The sequence below is a fragment of the Oncorhynchus nerka genome, linkage group LG20, assembly GCF_034236695.1.
Source record: "Oncorhynchus nerka isolate Pitt River linkage group LG20, Oner_Uvic_2.0, whole genome shotgun sequence".
Classification (NCBI taxonomy): Eukaryota; Metazoa; Chordata; class Actinopteri; order Salmoniformes; family Salmonidae; genus Oncorhynchus; species Oncorhynchus nerka.
In genome coordinates this window covers 23,535,070-23,558,331 of record NC_088415.1, presented here as the reverse complement: position 1 = coordinate 23,558,331, position 23,262 = coordinate 23,535,070, and the positions used below count along the sequence as shown (strand labels likewise).

The 23,262-nt window shown below is 44.2% G+C and overlaps 1 protein-coding gene across 6 annotated transcripts in view; it reads right to left on the bottom strand.

Annotated features, from left to right (window-relative positions):
- LOC115102091 (IQ motif and SEC7 domain-containing protein 1-like) overlaps positions 1-23,262 on the bottom strand; it is a 236,841-nt gene that overhangs the window by 28,786 nt on the left and 184,793 nt on the right. For 4 of the 6 annotated variants that reach the window (XM_029621660.2, XM_029621665.2, XM_029621661.2 and 1 more), the window contains 2 exons: positions 1,701-1,953; positions 132-1,411 (listed from right to left, as the gene is read on the bottom strand). In XM_029621660.2, the coding sequence (XP_029477520.1) occupies positions 132-1,411; positions 1,701-1,953 (1,533 nt within the window). Of the gene's footprint in view, positions 1-131; positions 1,412-1,700; positions 1,954-3,564; positions 3,712-21,896; positions 22,245-23,262 lie in introns of those variants that run through there. The other 2 variants (XM_029621664.2, XM_029621662.2) reach the window with 2 other exon arrangements.

Here is a 23,262-nt window from a genome sequence, read left to right as displayed (position 1 = left end):
GATTACTGTAGGTAGGTCACCTCGGTTCAACTACCAGGACCACTCTACAACATCAACAGCTCATTGACCCCAGCTCATGACACCAATCAGTGGTCAGCCACGTCAGCACTTTGTCAGAGCCGAGCACCTACTTGTTGAAGAGGTTCAGGCCGATGCGATAGTGCCTCTTGCGGATCACATCGTTGCTGAAGACCGGTGAGTCCCAGCTGTTGCGTGTCTCTTTGTGGTACGTCTGCTTGCTGAGTGTCTGTTCCCTCAGGCTGTCCCGGGACGACGACTCAGAGCTGCAGTTGATGGTGTCGTTGGAGTTAGACGTGCTGTTGATGCTGTCGTTGTCCCCATCCGAAAAGTCAGACTCAGACTTGCTCTGCCGGTTGGCCGAGCCGTTGATGGCCAGGTGGCTCTCCAGCGCCCTGTGGCGGTGGCGGAGGGGTGCCTCGTCGTCCCGGGAGGGCCCTCGTGGGGGCGGGCCATGAGAGATGTGTTTGGGGCTGGCCTGGGAGGATGCCACGATGTGCCCTCCCCCGTGAGACTCGTAGACAGGTGGACGTTTGATGGAGCTGCGGTCAGAGCGGTCGCTGTGTTCGGCAGAGCTGTCGCTGGGCGGCTCGATGGTCAGCAGGGGGAGGTGGAGCCTCTGTTCCTGGCACTCCAGGGAGGGAGTGCTGCGGCAGCTGGTGTCCGTGTCATGCTCCTCATCCTTGGGGTCCAGTGGCCAGTAGTCCTGGGAGGAGTTGGCCGAGCGCAGGCGGAGATCTGACTCAATGCTGGAGGGCTGGTCACCAGACCCCCGCGACAGCCCCATGGAGGGAGACAGTTCCTCCTCGTCAATAAACAGAGTCACATCGCTGTAGGATGCCATCATGTCCTCTCGCTTGCGTCCCGTCGCCCCGCGGTGAGGCTTCACCTGATAGGCCACCTCCCTCTCCAACTCGGGGCAGCCCAAGGCCTCTGGGTCATGAGCCTCATCGCCCTGCAGGCTGCGGCAGTTCAAGGCGTCGTCGATGGACTCGGCCAGAGACTTGACCTGCCTGGAGAAGGCATCCTCCAGCTCTGTGATGGCATCCGTTAGGTGGTTTTGGGAGGCCGGGTGTGATGCCATGTTGGCCTGGTGGTGGACCTCCATGTCCCCACACTCTGACTGTACCAAGGCCAGGGGGGTGCCGTCATTTGTCAGGGACACTTGTTTCCCCTCAAAGTAGGAGCTGTGGACTTTCTCAGGGCCCTCGAAGGAGAACTGCATCCTCATGTTGGACAGGACGATGCGTCGGGACATGCGGTTCTCAGACATACAACTCCTGAGACGTTCAAAGTTTTTGTTCATCTGGTACTGACGGAAGGCTGTTTGGATGGTTCGGGCCGCATGCCGGGTTATGAAGCGTCCGCCATATTTACGCTCCAGCATCTCCACCTGACGGATAATAACATCATGATTATAACACAACAGCCCTTCACAAATGAGGACCCATGCTCATACACACGTGGGGCTGAATTGAGCTTGTCAAGGGACAATTACTATAATTTGATAGTCATACAAATGTAGAGGATGAGCAGAGAACCTGTAGTAAATGCTTAGTTAGGGTGTGTGTAGTGTGGTCAATGATACAGTCGTTCAGTAGGGGAGATATTAGGTGACGACATCTGTATAGATGTTGATGAGTGTGTCTGCAGACAATTAGACTGGGGCCAGGATACTCTACCTGTTTGTCCTGGAGGTCAGCCGACAGCTCATAGCCCTCTGAGTGTGAGCGGGAGCGTTTGATGGCCTCTTCCTCTGCCTGCTTGCGGAGGATGGACTGGGAGTGCTGGAGCTTGGGCCTGCGGGGAGGCCGCTGGGGGCCGGGCTGCACTCCGTGTCCGTAGAGGGGGCCCTCGAAGCGGTCTGGGCTGATCACTGGGCCCCTGTAGCTGGCTCCACCGTCGCTTTCACTGGGCCGCGCATCCCCCTCCACACTGCAATAACAGACACACAGAGATACACAGTTACTCTACTGCAATGACACAGACAGAAAGAGTTTCTCAAAGTTTTCATCCGCCTCCACACTGCAGTGATACAGAGAAACACAGTAATTCAAAGCTTTCATATCCTGTGCCCATCCACTGGTCTCCCAGTACTCATACCATACTGACACTCATCAAGTAGTCATCTCATCCATTACTCCTCTAGAACCCATTCAGGACAGTAAAGTACAACCACCACCAACATTGACCATTCAGTACTCATTTGGAACTGTCATTCTTTCATTTTTTTTTATTTCACCTTTATTTAACCAGGTAGGCTAGTTGAGAACAAGTTCTCATTTACAACTGCGACCTGGCCAAGATAAAGCAAAGCAGTGCGACACAAACAACAACAGAGAGTTACACATGGAATAAACAAACATACAGTCAATAACACAATAGAAAAAAAGTCTATATACAATGTGTCCAAATGAGGTGAGATAAGGAAGGTAAGGCAATAAATAGGCCATAGTGGTGAAATAATTACAATTTAGCAATTAAACACTGGAGTGATAGATGTGCAGAAGATGAATGTGCAAGTAGAGATAGTGGGGTGCAAAGGAGCAAAATAAATCAAATAAATAACAGTATGGGGATGAGGTAGTTGGATGTGATCTGTGAGCTGCTCTGACAGCTGGTGATTAAAGCTAGTGAGGGAGTTCTCCATCTTCAGAGATTTTTGCAATTCGTTCCAGTCATTGGTAGCAGAGAACTGGAAGGAAAGGCGGCCAAAGTAGGAATTGGCTTTGGAGGTGACCAGTGAAATATACCTGTTGGAGCGCGTGCTACGGGTGGGTGCTGCTATGGTGACCAGTGAGCTGAGATAAGGCGGGGCTTTACCTACCAAAGACTTATAGATGACCTGGAGCCAGTGGGTTTGACGACAAATATGAAGCGAGGGCCAGCCAACGAGAGCATACAGGTCGCAGTGGTGGGGAGTATATGGGGCTTTGGTGACAAAATGGATGGCACTGTGATAGACCGCATCCAATTTGCTGAGTAGAGTGTGTACATGACTTTAACCCCTGTGCTGAGGAATAAGTTCAGGAAATGTCTGTGAATCAAGTCCTCACAGCATGAATTCCAACTAAGATGTTGATGTCTAAATGAAAACAGCCAAATAAAACAGTGTGGGCTGAAGTCCATGTTTCTGTGTGTTTAAAAACGTAATTACAGAGCCAACAGTGCATAGATGGTGGTGGAGCAGCATTCAGCCAGACCACGACTCACACGGGTCATTTCTCAAAACTGCTGACACTACCATTTCTAGACACAGCCTACATCAACTTCTCAACACCGTGCGCTGATTAAAAGTGCATGTAAGTGGGTCGGCCATGATTACTATTTGAAATATGACTGTAACAGCCCCATTCATTATCTAATATTCAGAGAGAGTAACACGTCACCAAGCCAATCTCCATGAAAAGTTCAACAGTCAGCACATTTGTTGGCGTGATGACACAGTAAGAACCAAGTAGTGCAATCAACATGCAAACCCTTCAATCCAACCTTTGAAAGCAACCCTTCAACCCGGCAGGAAGTTAAACAGGAGAGGGTACTCACTCACTCTTACGTTCAACATTTGGAGAAGACTGCTGCTTCACACGCAGAGACCTCCTGTGCTCTATGAACTGCCAACTCTTCCTCCATACCTTGTCCACCATGTCTGACTGCCAACAGCAGTCCAGAGTTCACACTAATGACTGTATATATGAATACACTCAGAGCAGCTCCCTCCACAGTAAGTCTGCACCATGCAGTTCAAAGGTCAACCAGTGTGCAATGACAGGTACATCATGTTTGGCGTATAGGAGCCTCAGTAAATATTCCAAAGTCCAGTTTGAGCTTACAGTGACAAGGTAAATACTGTATATAAAAATGTTAATCATTCGAAAAGTCTCAAATTGAAATTCATTCAATGAGTCAACATGGAAGGGGTGTTTGTGAGTGGGGGTGGCTTCCCCATATATAACTCCTGTCATTAACTCTTTCCATGGGAACTTTCCCTTTTACACTTTCCCTTTGTTTGGGTTTGAATAGTGACCTCATCTGTAGTTTACACCGGACAAACCCTGGATTCTTAGCTACATTAAACAACTTCCCCATCATACAGGAAGAAGGCTGCCAACAACAGAGTTATGGCCAGGGGAGTTCGTTATCGGTTGTACACTACAAACATAGAAATTAATTTTAAAGCTGTAATAAAAACTACAGCCAATCAGGCTTTTAGTTACGATTTCATAGTTTAACAATGTTTCCAATTTCCATTACATGCAAAATCAGAAATGGTGATACTACTTAGTGTTTATATAATTTGATATGAAGACTATTAGTGAATTTAACCCATCTTACACCACACCCAAAGTACCAAATTAACAAGCAAGGTTGTTTGCCTATATCATCTGACCTAAAAACAGATATCAGTCACAGCTGACTAGAGCCCGTGTTAATCCCCTGACCATGACCACAGGGTATTTTCAGCCTTATAGTGGGATGACTGTATAGAATACTCACAACACACCCTTCTGCATCTCAAACACATACTGACACCATGTTAAGACCCTCAGTCAAGTTTTAGTAGGCCCTCCAACTGCCTGATTAAAATGTAGGGGCCTTCTGACTTCTAAATGGGCACTACACTACTAAGATATGCACCACAGCTTTTAAAATATATATTTTTTACCTTTATTTAACCAGGTAGGCAAGTTGAGAACAAGTTCTCATTTACAATTGCGACCTGGCCAAGATAAAGCAAAGCAGTTCGACACATACAACGACACAGTTACACATATGGAGTAAAACAAACATACAGTCAATAATACAGTAGAAACAAGTCTATATACGATGTGAGCAAATGAGGTGAGATAAGGGAGGTAAAGGCAAAAAAAAGGCCATCGTGGCAAAGTAAACAATAAACAATACAATATAGCAAGTAAAACACTGGAATGGTAGATTTGCAGTGGAAGAATGTGCAAAGTAGAAATAAAAATAATGGGGTGCAATGGAGCAAAATAAATAAATAAATAAAATAAATACAGTAGGGAAAGAGGTAGTTGTTTGGGCTAAATTATAGGTGGGCTATGTACAGGTGCAGTAATCTGTGAGCTGCTCTGACAGCTGGTGCTTAAAGCTAGTGAGGGAGATAAGCGTTTCCAGTTTCAGAGATTTTTGTAGTTCGTTCCAGTAATTGGCAGCAGAGAACTGGAAGGAGAGGCGGCCAAATAAAGAATTGGTTTTGGGGGTGACCAGAGAGATATACTTGCTGGAGCGCGTGCTACAGGTGGGTGATGCTATGGTGACCAGCGAGCTGAGATAAGGGGGGACTTTACCTAGCAGGGTCTTGTAGATGACATGGAGCCAGTGGGATTGGCGACGAGTATGAAGCGAGAGCGAGAGCGTACAGGTCGCAGTGGTGGGTAGTATATGGGGCTTTGGTGACAAAACGGATGGCACTGTGATAGACTGCATCCAATTTGTTGAGTAGGGTATTGGAGGCTATTTTGTAAATGACATCGCCGAAGTCGAGGATTGGTAGGATGGTCAGTTTTACGAGGGTATGTTTGGCAGCATGAGTGAAGGATGCTTTGTTGCGAAATAGGAAGACAATTCTAGATTTAACTTTGGATTGGAGATGTTTGATGTGGGTCTGGAAGGAGAGTGTACAGTCTAACCAGACACCTAGGTATTTGTAGTTGTCCACGTATTCTAAGTCAGAGCCGTCCAGAGTAGTGATGTTGGACAGGCGGGCAAGTGCAGGCAGCGATCGGTTGAAGAGCATAAATTTAGTTTTACTTGTATTTAAGAGTAATTGGAGGCCACGGAAGGAGAGTTGTATGGCATTGAAGCTTGCCTGGAGGGTTGTTAACACAGTGTCCAAAGAAGGGCCAGAAGTATACAGAATGGTGTCGTCTGCGTAGAGGTGGATCAGAGACTCACCAGCAGCAAGAGCGACATCATTGATGTATACAGAGAAGAGAGTCGGTCCAAGAATTGAACCCTGTCGCACCCCCATAGAGACTGCCAAAGGTCTGGACAGCAGACCCTCCGATTTGACACACTGAACTCTATCAGAGAAGTAGTTGGTGAACCAGGCGAGGCAATCATTTGAGAAACCAAGGCTGTCGAGACTGCCGATGAGGATGTGGTGATTGACAGAGTCGAAAGCCTTGGCCAGATCAATGAATACGGCTGCACAGTAATGTTTCTTATCGATGGCGGTTAAGATATCGTTTAGGACCTTGAGCGTGGCTGAGGTGCACCCATGACCAGCTCTGAAACCAGATTGCATAGCAGAGAGGGTATGGTGAGATTCGAAATGGTCAGTAATCTGTTTATTGACTTGGCTTTCGAAGACATTAGTAAGGCAGGGTAGGATAGATATAGGTCTGTAGCAGTTTGGGTCAAAAGTGTCCCCCCCTTTGAAGAGGGGGATGACCGCAGCTGCTTTCCAATCTTTGGGAATCTCAGACAACACGAAAGAGAGGTTGAACAGGCTAGTAATAGGGGTGGCAACAATTTCGGCAGATAATTTGAGAAAGAAAGGGTCCAGATTGTCTAGCCCGGCTGATTTGTAGGGGTCCAGATTTTGCAGCTCTTTCAGAACATCAGCTGACTGGATTTGGGAGAAGGAGAAATGGGGATGGCTTGGGCGAGTTGCTGTGGGGGTGCAGTGCTGTTGACCAGGGTAGGGGTAGCCAGGTGGAAAGCATGGACAGCCTTAGAAAAATGCTTATTGAAATTCTCAATTATAGTGGATTTATCAGTGGTGACAGTGTTTCCTATCTTCAGTCCAGTGGGCAGCTGGGAGGAGGTGTTCTTATTCTCCATGGACTTTACAGTGTCCCAGAACTTTTTTGAGTTAGTGTTGCAGGAAGCAAATTTCTGCTTGAAAAAGCTAGCCTTGGCTTTTCTAACTGCCTGTGTATAATGGTTTCTCGCCTCCCTGAAAAGCTACATATCACGGGGGCTGTTCGATGCTAATGCAGAACGCCATAGGATGTTTTTGTGTTGGTTAAGGGCAGTCAGGTCTGGGGATAACCAAGGGATATACCTGTTCCTGGTTCTAAATTTCTTGAATGGGGCATGCTTATTTAAGATGGTTAGGAAGGCATTTAAAAAAAATAACCAGGCATCCTCTACTGACGGGATGAGATCAATATCCTTCCAGGATACCCCGGCCAGGTCGATTAGAAAGGCCTGCTCGCTGAAGTGTTTCAGGGAGCGTTTGACAGTGATGAGTGGAGGTCGTTTGACCGCTGACCCATTACGGATGCAGGCAATGAGGCAGTGATCGCTGAGATCTTGGTTGAAGACAGCAGAGGTGTATTTAGAGGGAAAGTTGGTTAGGATGATATCCATGAGGGTGCCCGTGTTTACGGCTTTGGGGAGGTACCTGGTAGGTTCATTGATCATTTGTGTGAGGTTGAGGGCATCAAGCTTAGATTGTAGAATGGCTGGGGTGTTAAGCATGTTCCAGTTTAGGTCGCCTAGCAGCACGAGCTCTGAAGATAGATGGGGGGCAATCAGTTCACATATGGTGTCCAGAGCACAGCTGGGGGCAGAGGGTGGTCTATAGCAGGCGGCAACGGTGAGAGACTTGTTTTTAGAGAGGTGGATTTTTTAGTAGAAGTAGAAGTTCAAATTGTTTGGGTACAGACCTGCAGTAGATTGCAACACCGCACCCTTTGGCCGTTCTATCTTGTCTGAAAATGTTGTAGTTTGGGATGAAAATTTCAGAATTTTTGGTGGTCTTCCTAAGCCAGGATTCAGACACAGCTAGAACATCCGGGTTGGCAGAGTATGCTAAAGCGGTGCATAAAACAAACTTAGGGAGGAGGCTTCTAATGTTAACATGCATGAAACCAAGGCTATTACGTTTACAGAAGTCATCAAAAGAGAGCACCTGGGGAATAGGAGTGGAGCTAGGCACTGTGGGGCCTGGATTCACCTCTACATCACCAGAGGAAAAGAGGAGGAGTAGGATAAGGGTATGGCTAAAAGCAATGAGAATTGGTCGTCTAGAAGGTCTGGAACAGAGAGTAAAAGGAGGTTTCTGGGGGCGATAAAATAGCTTCATTGTATAATGTACAGACAAAGGTATGGTAGTATGTGAATACAGTGGAGGTAAACCTAGGTATTGAGTGATGATGAGAGAGATATTGTCTCTAGAAACATAATTGAAACCAAATAAGCCAATAAACACTAACCAGAACAGCAATGGACAAGGCATATTGACATTAAGGAGAGGCATGCTTAGTCAAGTGATCAAAAGGGTCCAGTGAGTAGTGAAGTTGGTTGGGGTCACGGCGATTCAGACAGCTAGCCGGGCCATCGGTAGCAAATTAGCATAGGATGGAGGTCTGTTTTTAGCCACCTCGTGCGTTTCCGTCGGTAGGATTAGTGGGGTTCCGTGTGGTAGAGGGGATCAATCCAATTCGCAAAAAAAAAAAACTAGATATAGTTATAGAGGCCCAAGAAAAAAGAAAAAAATTGTCCGATAGGTCTATTCAGATAGCAGCCGATAAGACAGCTAACGATTAGCAGACCGCAGATGGGCGTTCAGGTAACGTCGCGACGGAGGAGCCAGCTGGATAACTTCCTCGGGCAGATAACGTCGGTAGTCCAGTTGTGAAGGCCCGGTGGGGCTCCGTGTTGGCAGTAAAACGGGTCCGGATAGGTGATTGTAGCCCAGGAGTGGTTGATGGAACTCTTCAGCTGGCTAGCTCCGGAATAATTTATGTTTGCGCCGGAATCGACGTAAGCCGATAGTCACACGGATGGCAGCTAGCTAGCTGCGAGATCCAGGTATAAATGTCCAGAGCTTGCGGTTGAAATCTGGGGACATGGAGAGAAATATAGGTCCGGTATGTTCTGGCCCGAGCCGCGCCGTACAAAACTGGCGATAGATTTTCGAGCTAAAGGATAGCTGATGACCACAAACCGTGGTTAGCTGAATACTAACGATTAGCCAGTAAAGAAGCTAACTAGCTTCTGGCTAGCTTCTGGTTAGCTTCAGGCTAGCTTCTGGTTAGCTTCTGGTTAGCTTCTATGTAGGATTACAGATTTGAGGTAAATAATACTTTCTTTAAAAAAATATATAAATTGGTGAGGCGGGTTGCAGGAGAGTGTTTTGAAGATGAGTTTGTGGAAAAGAAAAAATATATATAAAAAGGTATGCGAAGAAAGTTGTAAATATATATATATATATATATAGAACGGCTATTCTTGTGAAGTACTGCAGAAAACTAGGGTTTTGCATGGAGATTTAAAGTGACAGTTACAGATGAAGTCGTAAGTTTACATACACCTTAGCCCAAATACATTTAAACTCAGTTTTTCACAATTCTTTACATTTAATCCTAGTAAATATTCTCTGTCTTAGGTCAGTTAGGATCACCACTTTATTTTAAGAATGTGAAATGTCAGAATAATAGTAGAGAATGATTTATTTCAGCTTTTATTTCTTTCACCACATTTCCAGTGGGTCAGAAATGTATATACTCAATTAGTATTTGGCAGCATTGCCTTTAAATTCTTTAACTTGGGTCAAACGTTTCAGGGTAGCCTCCCACAATAAGTTGGGTGAATTTTGGCCCATTCCTCCTGACAGAGCTGGTGTAACTGAGTCAGGTTTGTAAGGTCTCCTTGCTCGCACACACTTTTTCAGTTCTGCCCACAAATGTTCTATAGGAATGAGGTCAGGGCTTTGTGATGGCCACTCCAATACCTTGACTTTGTTGTCCTTAAGCCATTTTGCCACAACTGTGGAAGTATGCTTGGGGTCATTGTCCATTTGGAAGACCCATTTGCGACCAAGCTTTAACTTCCTGACTGATGTCTTGAGATGTTGCTTCAATATATCCACATCATTTTCCATCCTCATGATGCCATCTATTTGTGAAGTGCACCAGTCCCTCCTGCAGAAAAGCACCCCCATAACACGATGCTGCCACCCCCGTTCTTCACGGTTGGGATGGTGTTCTTCGGCTTGCAAGCCTCCCCCTTTTCCCTCCCAACATAACGATTGTCATTATGGCCAAACAGTTCTATTTTTGTTTCATCAGACCAGAGGACATTTCTCCATGTGCAGTTGCAAACCGTAGTCTGGCTTTTATATGGCGGTTTTGGAGCAGTGGCTTCTTCCTTGCTGAGTGGCCTTTCAGGTTATGTCGATATAGGACTCGTTTTACTGTGGAGATACTAGATACTTTTGTACCTGTTTCCTCCAGCATCTTCATAAGGTCCTTTGCTGTTGTTCTGGGATTGATTTGCACTTTTCGCACCAAAGTACATTCATCTCTAGGAGACAGAACGTGCCTCCTTCCTGACCTTCCTTGTGGAGGTCTACAATGTTTTAACTGAGGTCTGTGCTGATTTCTTTTGATTTTCCCATGATGTCAAGCAAAGAGGCACTGAGTTTGAAGGTAGGTCTTGAAATACATCCACAGGTACACCTCCAATTGACTCAAATGGTGTCAATTAGCCTATCAGAAGCTTCTAAAGCCATGACATCATTTTTTGGAATTTTCCAAGCTGTTTAAAGCCACAGTCAACTTAGTGTATGTAAATGTCTGACCCACTGGAATTGTGATACAGTGAATTTTAGTGAAATTGTTCTGCCCCTGAACAAGGCAGTTAACCCACCTTTCCTAGGCCGTCATTGAATATAAGAATGTGTTCTTAACTGACTTGCCTAGTTAAATAAAGGTGTAAAAAATACATACAAAAAAAAATTGGCATCCAAAAATACGGATTTCCGATTGTTATGAAAACTTGAAATCGGCCCTAATTCATCGGCCATTCCGATTAATCGGTCGACCTCTAATGTCTGCACTGACACTTTAAGCCCAGCTAAAATTGGCCCTTGGGGATAAATAGGCTACACCTTGAGTTGATCTGAATGTATTTGTGTTGAACTGGATGTATTGAATTGATTTGAATACATTGAGTTGATCTGAATGTATTGAGTTGATCTGGATGTATTGAGTTGATCTGAATGTATTGAGTTGAACTGAATCAAATGTAGTTCTAATAACTCATTGTTGTCATAGCAAGACAAAACTCAGACATAAATCGTAGTTACACACCATCCACAGCTTTCTTACACACCAATTCTTCAACAGGGGACTATATCAGAGTAGATCCCTGTGACAGGTTAAGTGGATCACATTAAGTCTAACTCTCTGTTCTGTTGGGCTGAGACACCGAGGGTCACATTACCCTGACAGTAAACGAACGCTAACCGCCTCCCTCTGGGCATTAGATATACACACAGTGTACTGTATCTAGACAATCTGGACCTGCAGACAGCTAGCTAGTGTTAAGATACACACAGAGGCCTATTTCCTGCATGCAGCACCAACACACCCAGAGTGAAATGACACTTGTTGCATAATCGCCGTGGGGACAAGTGTTCCCGACCATCTGTCATGGCAAACTGTGTGACGACGGACTTGTCCCCGAAGTGTGAGGCAGGTGCACCTAGTATCCTGCCACAGCACTACCAGAGAGACCGGCTATAACAATGCCTTTATTTTACTATGAATTTGACAGACCTACGATTTTCATGGTTTCATCAATACAAATGATTTATTGTATTTGATATAGTCCATAATTTCATTTTAGGGGAATATTGGAATTGGTGGTTTCTCTGGCATAACAGACTATGATGAACTGAATAAACAGCTTCATGAAGCCCTGAACCTTCGGTGCTACAGTGAATCTCTTTCTGTCTATTGTCGCATGCACTTCTCACAAAGACGGATCCTGTCAGAAATAAGCTTTGCTACAGAGATTTAGAATCTGGTTTTCTTAAGCTACTGTAAGAGTTTTCTGGGTTGTTCTTCACTGTATGACAGTAGTGGATATGGTTGCTTTACAGTGCATAAATCCCTCTCCTTTACAGCGCTGGCCCTTTCCATGGAATACTGAAGTCTCTCATACAGTCTTATCCTCACTTCTCCACCTCCATCAATCACGCAACAGCACCCACTCTCCCTCGGACTCTAATTCTCCACCTCCAGCCATCACGCAACAGCACCCACTCTCCCTCAGATTCTAATTCTCCACCTCCATCCATCTCCCTCAGATTCTAATTCTCCACCTCCATCCATCTCCCTCGGATTCTAATTCTCCACCTCCATCCATCTCCCTCGGATTCTAATTCTCCACCTCCATCCATCTCCCTCGGATTCTAATTCTCCACCTCCATCCATCTCCCTCAGATTCTAATTCTCCACCTCCATCCATCTCCCTCGGATTCTAATTCTCCACCTCCATCCATCTCCCTCGGATTCTAATTCTCCACCTCCATCCATCTCCCTCGGATTCTAATTCTCCACCTCCATCCATCTCCCTCGGATTCTAATTCTCCACCTCCATCCATCTCCCTCGGATTCTAATTCTCCACCTCCATTCATCTCCCTCGGATTCTAATTCTCCACCTCCATCCATCTCCCTCGGATTCTAATTCTCCACCTCCATCCATCACGCAACAGCACCCACTCTCCCTCGGATTCTAATTCTCCCTCTTCAGCCACCAAAATGGCGTAAGTAAGGAGAGAAAGAGAAAGGAGAGAGAGAGAGAGACTCAACGTGCCGTCCTGCTGTTCTTTTCCTTGAAGGTCACCCTCACTCCCCCCCCGTCAGGTCAGTCGTTCATGATGAGAGGAAGAGAACAGAAAAAAAAGAACGAAGAAAAAGACGTGTTTTAGAAAGCAGATGTTTCAGGCTGAAAAGAAGGGAGAGGAGGAGAGGAAAGCAGGGCCTCATATGACATACAGTTGAAGTCAGAAGTTAACATACACTTAGGTTGGAGTCATTAAAAATTGTTTTTCAACCACTTCACAAATGTATTGTTAACAAACTATAGTTTTGGCAAGTCGGTTAGGACTCAGTAATTTTTCCAACAAATGGTTGCAGACAGATTATTTCACTTATCACTGTATCACAATTCCAGTGGGTCAGAAGTTTACATACACTAAGTTGACTGGCTTTAAACAGCTTGGAAAATTCCAGAAAATTATGTCATGGCTTTAGAAGCTTCTGATAGGCTAATTGACACCATTTGAGTCAATTGGAGGTGTACTTGTGGATGTATTTCAAGGCCTACCTTCAAAACTCAGTGCCTCTTTGCTTGACATCATGGGAAAATCAAAAGAAATCAGCCAAGACCGCAGAAAAAGAATTGTAGACCTCCACAAGTCTGGTTCATCATTGAGAGCAATTTCCAAATGCGTGAAGGTACTACGCTCATCTGTACAAACAATATACTGTAGTATGCAAGTATAAACACCATGGGACCACACAGCCGTCATACCGCTCAGGAAGGAGGCACGTTCTGTCTCCTAGAGATTAACGTTGTAACGGTCGACGTTGGTGGAATTAGACCAAGATGCAGCGTGGGGTAGGTTAATAATCATATTCTTTAATGATAACAAGAAAGAGAGAACCAACGAAACGTACAGCCGTGTAGGGCTCAACAGCAACAATACAAGGACAAGATCCCACAACATAGGTGGGGAAAAAAGGCTACCTAAGTATGATTTCCAATCAGAGACAACGATAGACAGCTGCCTCTGATTGGGAACCACACTCGGCCAAACACAAAGAAATACAACACATAGAATGCCCACCCAAATCACACCCTGACCAAACCAAATAGAGACTTAAAAAGGCTCTCTAAGGTCAGGGCGTGACAAACATACTTTGGTGCGAAAAGTGAAAATCAATCCCAGAACAACAGCAAAGGACCTTATAAAGATGCTGGAGAAAACAGGTACAAAAGTATCTATGTCCACAGTAAAACGAGTCCTATATCGACATAACCTGAAAGGCCGCTCAGCAAGGAATAAGCCACTGCTCCAAAACCGCCATAAAAAAGCCAGACTACGGTTTGCAACTGTACATGGAGACAAAGATCGTACTTTTTGGAGAAATGTCCTCTTGTCTGATGAAACAAAAATAGAACTGTTCGGCCATAATGACCATCGTTATGTTTGGAGGAAAAAGGGGGAGGCTTGCAAGCCGAAGAACACCATCCCAACCGTAAAGCACGGGGGTGGCAGCATCATGTTGTGGGGGTGCTTTTCTACAGGAGGGACTGGTGCACTTCACAAAATAGATGGCATCAGGAGGATGGAAAATTATGTGGATATATTGAAGCAACATCTCAAGATATCAGTCAGGAAGGTAAAGCTTGGTCGCAAATGGGTCTTCCAAATGTACAATGACCACGAGGCATACTTCCAAAGTTGTGACAAAATGGCTTAAGGACAACAAAGTCAAGGTATTGAAGTGGCCATCACAAAGCCCTGACCTCAATCCTATAGAACATTTGTGGGCAGAACTGAAAAAGTGTGTGGAAGCAAGGAGGCCTACAAACCTGACTCAGCTACACCAGCTCTGTCAGGAGGAATGGGCCAAAATTCACCCAACTTATTGTGGGAAACTTGTGGAAGGCTACCCGAAACATTTGACCCAAGTTAAAGAATTTAAAGGCAATGCTACCACATACTAATTGAGTGTATATTAACTTCTGACCCACTGGGAATTGGATGAAAGAAATAAAAGCTGAAATAAATCACTCTCTCTACTATTATTCTGACATCTCACATTCTTAAAATAAAGTGGTGATCTTAACTGACCTAAGACAGGGAATTTCTACTAGGATTAAATTGTGAAAAACTGAGTTGAAATACATTTGGCTAAGATGTATGTAAACTTCCGACTTCAACTGTAACTCCAGGAGAGAGGTTTTAATAACAACACAGCTACAGACTACACTTGGTTATTTGAGTTAGGACAAAAAATCCACTGTGTCCTTATTAGCCAACACGATACAGTGGTGGAAGTACTTTAGTAAAAATACTTTACTAAAAATAAGTACTACTTAAGTAGTTTTTTGGGGAATTTGTACTTTACAAATCATATTTTTGGCAACTTTTACTTCACTACATTCCTAAAGAAAATACTGCACTTTTTACTCCATGCATTTTACTAACACCCAAAAGTATTCGTTACGTGTTGAATGTTTAGCAGGACAGGAAAATGGTCCAATTCATTCACTTCAAGAGAACATCCCTGGTCATCCCTACTGCCTCTGATCTGGCGGACTCACTAAACACAAATGCATCACTTGTAAATTATGTCAGTGTTGCCCCTTGTTATATGTAAAATATGTATATATAATTCAATGGTGCTGTCTGCTTTACTTAATATAAGGAATTTGAAGTGATTTATACTTTTACTTTTGATACTAAAGTATATTTTAGCAATTACATTTACTTTTGCTTCTTAAACCTATTTAGAACCAAAGACTTTTAGACTTTTTACTGGGTGACTTTCACTTTTACTTGACTAACGTTCTATTAAGGTATCTATACTTTTACTCAAGTATGACAATTGGGTACTTTTTTCACCAGTGGTCAGATAAGATGGGGATTAACAAACCACCATAAAATAAAGCTTAAACCAGTGGAAAGGCAATTAATCAAGTGATATAGAAACATCTCCCAAATGAGAGATTCATATTGCCTTCCACATTACTTTAAATCAAGTTTGACTTGTCTTTTATTATATTAGCAAACTAAAAGCAGGAATGGTGGTCTACGATCCCTAGCTTTCCTCCTGGTCTGGATCTGGAAGGACTGGAGGAGGGTGTCAGTTCAGCTGGTAGTGATTTTCAGCTGGGGAGCCAGCGGTGGGTTGTCCCTCTCTCTCTCCTTCCTCCCTTTTTCTCTGCATATACTGATAAACACGCAAAGGCCTCAGCTTATTCCATCACACAGTCCAGAGGGAGCAAAATTCACACCTTCCCGGAAAAGAGGAGTCACATCCACTGGGGTTCTGGGAATAGTGGACTGCTAATGACGTGCAGGCTGAAGGAGGTCCAGTTTCCTGACGACCTACTGAATTCTTCCACTGCTCTATCGATCGCTATCATCACTACATACTTCAGTCTGAATCTGCCATCATTGAAGTCCATCATTGAAGTCCTTTGTGGTGATGTTTGGGAGTTGTACAAAACAAAGTCAACAGCGATTGGATCATCTCTAACTAATCAGAGTATCAAAGCCAATGACGAATTGGCTCTGGCCCAACCCCTCGGTTTCTGGTACCAAGCAGACGATCCGATTGTGTCCGAATGCGTATGCATTCTGAAGGGTTGGGGAGGGAGTCAAATCCAGACTCAAATCCAATGTGTTCAAATGACATGAAAATAATGCTATTTTGCCACGCACATCAGTGGTGGGTTTGGCATTGAAAAACAGAAGCATATTCAGAAAAGTACCTCATACCTCTACAGTATGGTAAAATATGGTAGTAGATCTTTGATGTTATGGGGCTATTTTTCTTTCACTGGTCCTGGGGCCCATGTCAACGGCATCGTGAACTTTGCCAAGTACCAGGATATTTTAGCCAAAAACCTGTTTGCCTCTACCAGGAGGCTGTCACTAGGCCACAAGTAGATCTTCCAGCACGACAATAACCCCAAGCACTAATCAAAATCCACAAAGAAATGGTTAATTGACCACAAAATCTCTCTCTCTGAAAATTAAACCGCATTGAAAACCTGTGGGTTGAATTGAGGAGGGCAGATCATAAGAGCGGATCTGGAAAGATTCTGTATGGAGGAATGGTCTAAGATCCTCCTAATGTGCTCTCCAATCTCATAAAACATTTTAGACAAAAGGTTCAGTGTCGTTACCTTCGCAACGGGAGGGTGCTAGAGTATCCAAAACAGCGGGGGCAAGAATTTTGAACATTATCTTGAGATTTACTTTAATTACTTTGTAAATAAAATGTCTTTCTCTGTGCAATTGTATTATCATAAAATAATATAATTCAATTTGTTTTAAACAATATAGCTCAGTATTGGTTTTATTTATTTTATAGTATTTTTTGCTCATCTTTGTCAAGACTATGTTGAGCTTTGGTGTATGACAGAATGTCCTTCCTTTTCTCGTTTAGCCTTTTGTACTTCACTGGAATTAAGGAAAAAAGCTCACCAGACACCATAAGTCATGCTGTGGCATTAGAGCCCATAACCCCCACCCGTCACCCTAACCCTCACACCACAAACAGTGTCCCCTCTCCAGTAGAGTAGACCACCAGCACATATTCTCCAAACACAACAAAAACAGATGTTTTCTCTCTCTCCACTGCCAGCCAGTGACTCAGAGAGCTCATAAATACAAACACAAACTGTGGTCCACAAAGACGCAGATGTGTAAAAACGTTTCGGAGGTCAAAGCTCAACAGACCACACAGCAACATGGCTATAAACAACATTCAAATTAGGGTCGCAAATGTACTGGTAGTTTACCAAAGCTACCGGAATCTTCAGTAATTTTGGTAATTAACAGAAAATCTATGTCAATCTATCGTAACTTCGGTAATTTATACTTGAACTTTTACATGTTTTATTCATATCTATACACTGAACAAAAATATAAATGCAACATGCAACAATTTCAAAGATTTTACTGAGGTACAGTTCATAAAAGGAAATCAGTCAATTGAAATATATTCCTTAGGCCCTAATCTATAGATTTCACATGACTGGGCAGGGCTGCAGACATGGGAGGGCATAGGCCAACCCACTTGGCAGTCAGGCCCAGGCCCAGCCAATCAGAATGAGTTTTTCCCCACAAAAGGGCTTTATTACAGACAGAAATACATTTCACTATTCCATATATTTGACATGTGATAAGGCCACACAGAGGGTAGGAAATAATTAGACACATGTGATCACACCTAAAGTACCCAAAAGGGCCATTAGATGTCTTGTGATAGATTACAAAAATCATTGAAAGATACCACAAGCCTAATTGAGATACATTTCTCCTTTCAGGTTCAATAATGAGAGCTAGTATACAGAAGCAGATTGGAATTTACAGTGTAGTACAGCTGGAAACTGGCTAGCTGAGCCGGCCAAGTTAACTGACGGGATCGTTAGGAGAGTTTCCAGTAGACGTTATGTAGTTGACATCGGCCTCATCATAATCGTGATTTTTACTACTTTAATTCTGACTTCTTAATTTTAACTGTCTCCTACTTTAGTTTCAGTGGCCGAGCTAGCAGGAGCGTTGGCACACCGTCTAATGAATGAGGAATGACTGTCTAGACAGAACACCAGTCCCAGTCCCAGTGTTTGCTTTTGTATTTATGAGTCACTGGCTGGCAGTGGAGAGAGAAAACATCTGTTTTTGTTGTGTTTGGAGAACATGTGCTGGTGGTCTACTCTACTGCAGAGGGCACACTGTTTGTGGTGTGAGGGTTAGGGTGACGGGTGGGGGTTATGGGCTCTAATGCCACAGCTCTAGGTTCATTGATTCAACTGAATGGTGTCGGGTGAGCTTTTTTCCTTAATTCCAGTGACCACGCAGTCTCTGGTGCAAACTTTCTCCTCATCTGCCGACAGCACCATTGATACGCACCACAATTCTGTTGCATCACGCAGTTGTACACCACCGCCAGCAGTCTGTACCGTTGACACCATGCAGGATGGGGCCATGGACTCATGTCGCTTACGCCAAATCCTAACTCTGCCATTAACATAACACAACAGGAACCGGGATTCGTTGGACCAGGCAATGTTTTTCCACTCCTCCATTGTCCAGGGTTGGTGATCGCGTGCCCACTGGAGCTGCTTCTTCATGTATATAGTTGATAGGAGTGGAACCCAGTATTGTCATCTGCTGCAATAGCCCATCCATGACAAGAACCGACGAGTTGTACGTTCCGAGATACCATTCTGCACACCAGTTATTTACCTGTTTGTGGCCCGCCTGTTAGCTTGCACAATTCTTGCCATTCTCCTTCGACCTCTAATCAACGAGCTGTTTTCGCACACAGGACTGCCGCTGACTGGTTTTCTATTTGTCGCACCATTATCAGTGAACCCGTTTCTGAGATACTGGATCCAGCGCGCCTGGCACCGACGATCATACCTCGCTCAAAGTCGCTTAGGTCACTTGTTTCACTCATTCTAAAGTTCAATCCAACAGTAACTGAATGCCTCGATGCCTGTCTGCCTGCTTTATATAGCAAGCCTGGCCCACGTGACTCACTGTCTGACTGCCTCGATTCCTTATTTTCCTTCTCTATGCTTTACTTCCCATTGTAAGTGAATGAGTCATTCCGCATCATGATTGATTTACTGATTAAAAACTCTTATAGGGGTTGATTTTTTATTTCACTTAAATTGTATTATTCAAAAAATATAAATTCTGTATTAAACTAAGAGCCTCAAAGGTATTCATGAGCACAGGACGGATGCAGTAAAGAACGGTCTCTTTTGAAAGAGATGGCTTGGTGGTGGTGCATCATCAAAAGACCACTCACTCAATATGGCAGTCATCCACAAAGCACTCCCAATATAGGCTGGTACAGTACAGTCCTCACCCCACCAACGTACAGGCCCAGTCAGACCTGGTGCTGGACGCCTGCTGTCTGAACCTGAGCCTGCCAGTTGTCATGTGTCTAGCGATGCTAACAACCAGACAGTCATTCTCTCAGTAATTAATAATTCAATTAGCCGCCGCACCACACTACACACCTGCCCTTGACGATCCAGCCATAAGAGAACAGCCCCATCAGTCAGTCACAGCCAGTGACTCCACAGGAATGACCTTCAACTCATGACAATGGGCAGAAATACAGCACACACACATTGTGTTACAGCCTGAATTTAAAATTGATTAAATGGAGATGTTTTGCCACTGGCCTACACACAATACCCTATAATGTCAAAGTCCATATATGTTTTTGACATTTTTACTAATTAATTAAAAAGGAAAAGAGGAAATGTCTCGAGTCAATAACTATTCAACCCCTTTGTTATGGCAAGCCTTAAGTTCAGGAGTAAAAATGTGCTTAATAAGTTGCATGGACTCACTCTGTGTGCAATAATTGTGTTTTACATGATTTTTGAATGAATAACTCACTTCTGTACCCCACACATAGAATTATCTGTAAGGTCCCTTAGTCGAACAGTGAATTTCAAACACAGATTCAACCACAAAGACCAGGGAAGTTTTCCAACGCCTCGCAAAGAAGGTCACCTATTTGTAGACGAATATCCCTTTGAGCATGGTGAAGTTATTATTACACTTTGGATGGTGTATCAATACACCCAGTCACTACAAAGATACAGGCGTCCTTCCTAACTCAGTTGCTGAAGAGGAAGGAAGCTGCTCAGGAATTTCATGAGGCCAATGGTGACTTTAAAACAGTTAAATGGTTGTGGTAGGAGAAAATTGAAAACGGATCAACAACATTGTAGTTACTCCACAATACTAACCTAATTGACAGAGTGAAAAGAAGGAAGCCTGTAAAGAATAAAATACTCCAAAACATGTATCCTGTTTGCAACAAGGCACTAAAGTAATAATGCAGAAAGTGTGGCAAAGCAATTAGCTTTTGGTCCTGAATACAGGTTTGGGGCAAATCCAATAAAACACATTACTGAGTACCACTCTCCATATTTCCATGCATAATGGTTATGGGTATGCTTGTAATCGTTTAGGACTGGGGAATTTTTCAGGATAAAAAAAACAGAATGAAGCTAAGCACAGGCAAAATCCTAGAGGAAAACCTGATTCAGTCTACTTCCCACCAGACACTGGGAGATGAATTCACCTTTCAGCAGGACAATAACCTAAAACACAAGGCCAAATCTACACTGAAGTTGCTTACCAAGAAGACAGTGAATGTTCCTGAGTGGTCTAGTTACAGATTTGACTTGAAACTACTTGAAAATCTATGTCAATACCTGAAAATAGTTGTCTAGCAATGATCAACAACCAATTTGACAGAGCTTGAAGAATTCTGAATTCTAAAATGGGCAAATGTTGCACAACCAGGTGTGGAAAACTCTTAAGAGACTTACCCAGAAAGACTCACACCTGTAATCGCTGCCAAATGTGCTTCTACAAAGTATTGACTCAGGGGTGTGAATACTTGAATTAGATATTTCTGTATTTCAATACATTTTCAAACATTTCTAAAAACTTGCTTTCACTTTGTCATTATGGGGTATTGTGTGTAGATGGGTGAAAAAAAACATACATTTAATCCATTTTAAATGCAGGCTGTAATAACATTTGTATGAATACTTTCTGAAGGCCCTGTACATGTCAGTTAGACTGACACTATACTGTAGCAGTATTGATGTATCACATTCTGTAAAGCTGCAAACAATCTATTCAGTTATGCAAAGAGGCCAAGTGAAAATCGCCTATTTTGATAAAAGAAGAGGTGATATCGAAATGGCACACCCCACACCTATGCAATTCGATTAAGTTGGAGCACAGAATTCATTATCGTGAACCTAATATCACAACTGCAAGATAACTACTGTCATCTACCCTGGCTCATGTAATGTGGATATGCTATGCACGTCACTAGAAAAGCACTATGTTAAGAACGTGAGACACATATCAAAGCATGCATACAAAGATTGTGTTGCACAAACAAGTGCACACAGACACACACACAAAAACACATTTCTGTTTAAGAAACATTGTGCCTGATCACTTGCCATATACTAGCCTTGTCTAACCTTACCCGATGACAAACAGATCAGGAGAAAAATATATGCACTCACTCACTCACTCACTCACTCACTCACTCACTCACTCACTCACTCACTCACTCACTCACTCACTCACTCACTCACTCACTCACTCACTCACTCACTCACTCACTCACTCACTCACTCACTCACTCACTCACTCACTCACACTCACTCACTCACTCACTCACTCACTCACTCACTCACTCACTCACTCACTCACTCACTCACTCACTCACTCACTCACTCACTCACTCACTCACTCACTCACTCACTCACTCACTCACTCACTCACTCACTCTATACCACCCTGCCTTACCAGCTGTCCAGCTCCAGCTCCAGTAAGGACTGGGTCTTCTCTGAGTTACAGTGCAAACACCACATGCTAGCTAGCAGTCACAAGACGAGGTGCTCCAAGCATTACCAGCCATCTCTCCCTGTTACTGCCTATGTTTCCCTCTCAGATGGGACACAGTGCCATCGCCTAGCCCTCTAGGTATAGCACTGCATTAGCAGCATACAGTACACTCCCATTGCTTTGCCTTCTCAAGGCAGTTCCCTATGGATGTATGGCAGGCACGCGGGCTAGCAGTGATTGCTAGGTGGCAGAGGCAGTCAGTATAGCCACTGACAGACGAATGGAGGAATCTTTCACTCACTCTTTCCTTCCCCCCCTCTCTCTCTCTGTCTGTCCTCAGCTCTTCAGGCTGGCAGGAGTGTGTGTGAGGTGGAAGTGGGGGCTGGTGGGTGGAGACGCTGGACTGTTAGCAGTATGGATGGAGGCGGGAGCAGGGAAGGGGGTGTGTGTTCTGTAGCTAGGGAGAGGAAAGGGGATGGAATTCCTCTAGTAGAACGCTGAGGGGGGAATACAAATGACCGACCAACAAAGATAAAATAAAGTAATGCTATCTGAGGGAGGGGAAAAAACATGAGAGGAAGGGATGGAGGGAGAGGAAGCGAGCCACGAAGGGCACAGAGAGAGAGAGAGTGAGAGGGGGGGAATGAGAGAGAGAGGTGGATGCACCTCTATTAATATAGTCTTTCAGGGTCCAGCACTGAATGTTTGCATATAAACAATGAGGAAAAATAGGAAGAGAGAAAGGCATTTCTTAGTATGAATTTAGAGGCTCCTCCTCTCCCTCCCTCCATATCTCTAATGCAATCCCAAAGGATATAAGAGCTACTGTACAGTCCCCCTGCCTTTCTGTATCGGTATAGCCTCTTAGTTTCTCTATTCCTCTCTCATCACCTATTCTTTTCACTTTCCCATTTCAAGATGTTCTCTGTAGTGTCTGTATTCAGCTCTTTCAAGCTCTGTCATGGATGGAAGATAATGAAGCAGCACCTAGAATGTCTCCCATTGCACCATAATGGACTGAGTGTGTCAGTCAGGCATGAGCTCCAGTACCCTTGCCTGCGATGGTGCTGTGCTCTCTAGGCTCCTTAAGGTTGACAGGACAGGGCCCGAGAACAATTAACCCAGTAAGAGAGGGGATTGGGGTATGGGGGGAACAAGGCCAAACTGTCCCCCAGTCAGGGGTATTTTGGGGGGATAATGACAACAGGCACCAGAAATATGGGGAAAATGGTTCCCAGATGAGTCGGGTTTACTGGGGACACCAATCACTGACATGCTCGTCTCAGGAGGAAGGTGGTGATTTCCTCTAATTACAAGCCTGGACCCT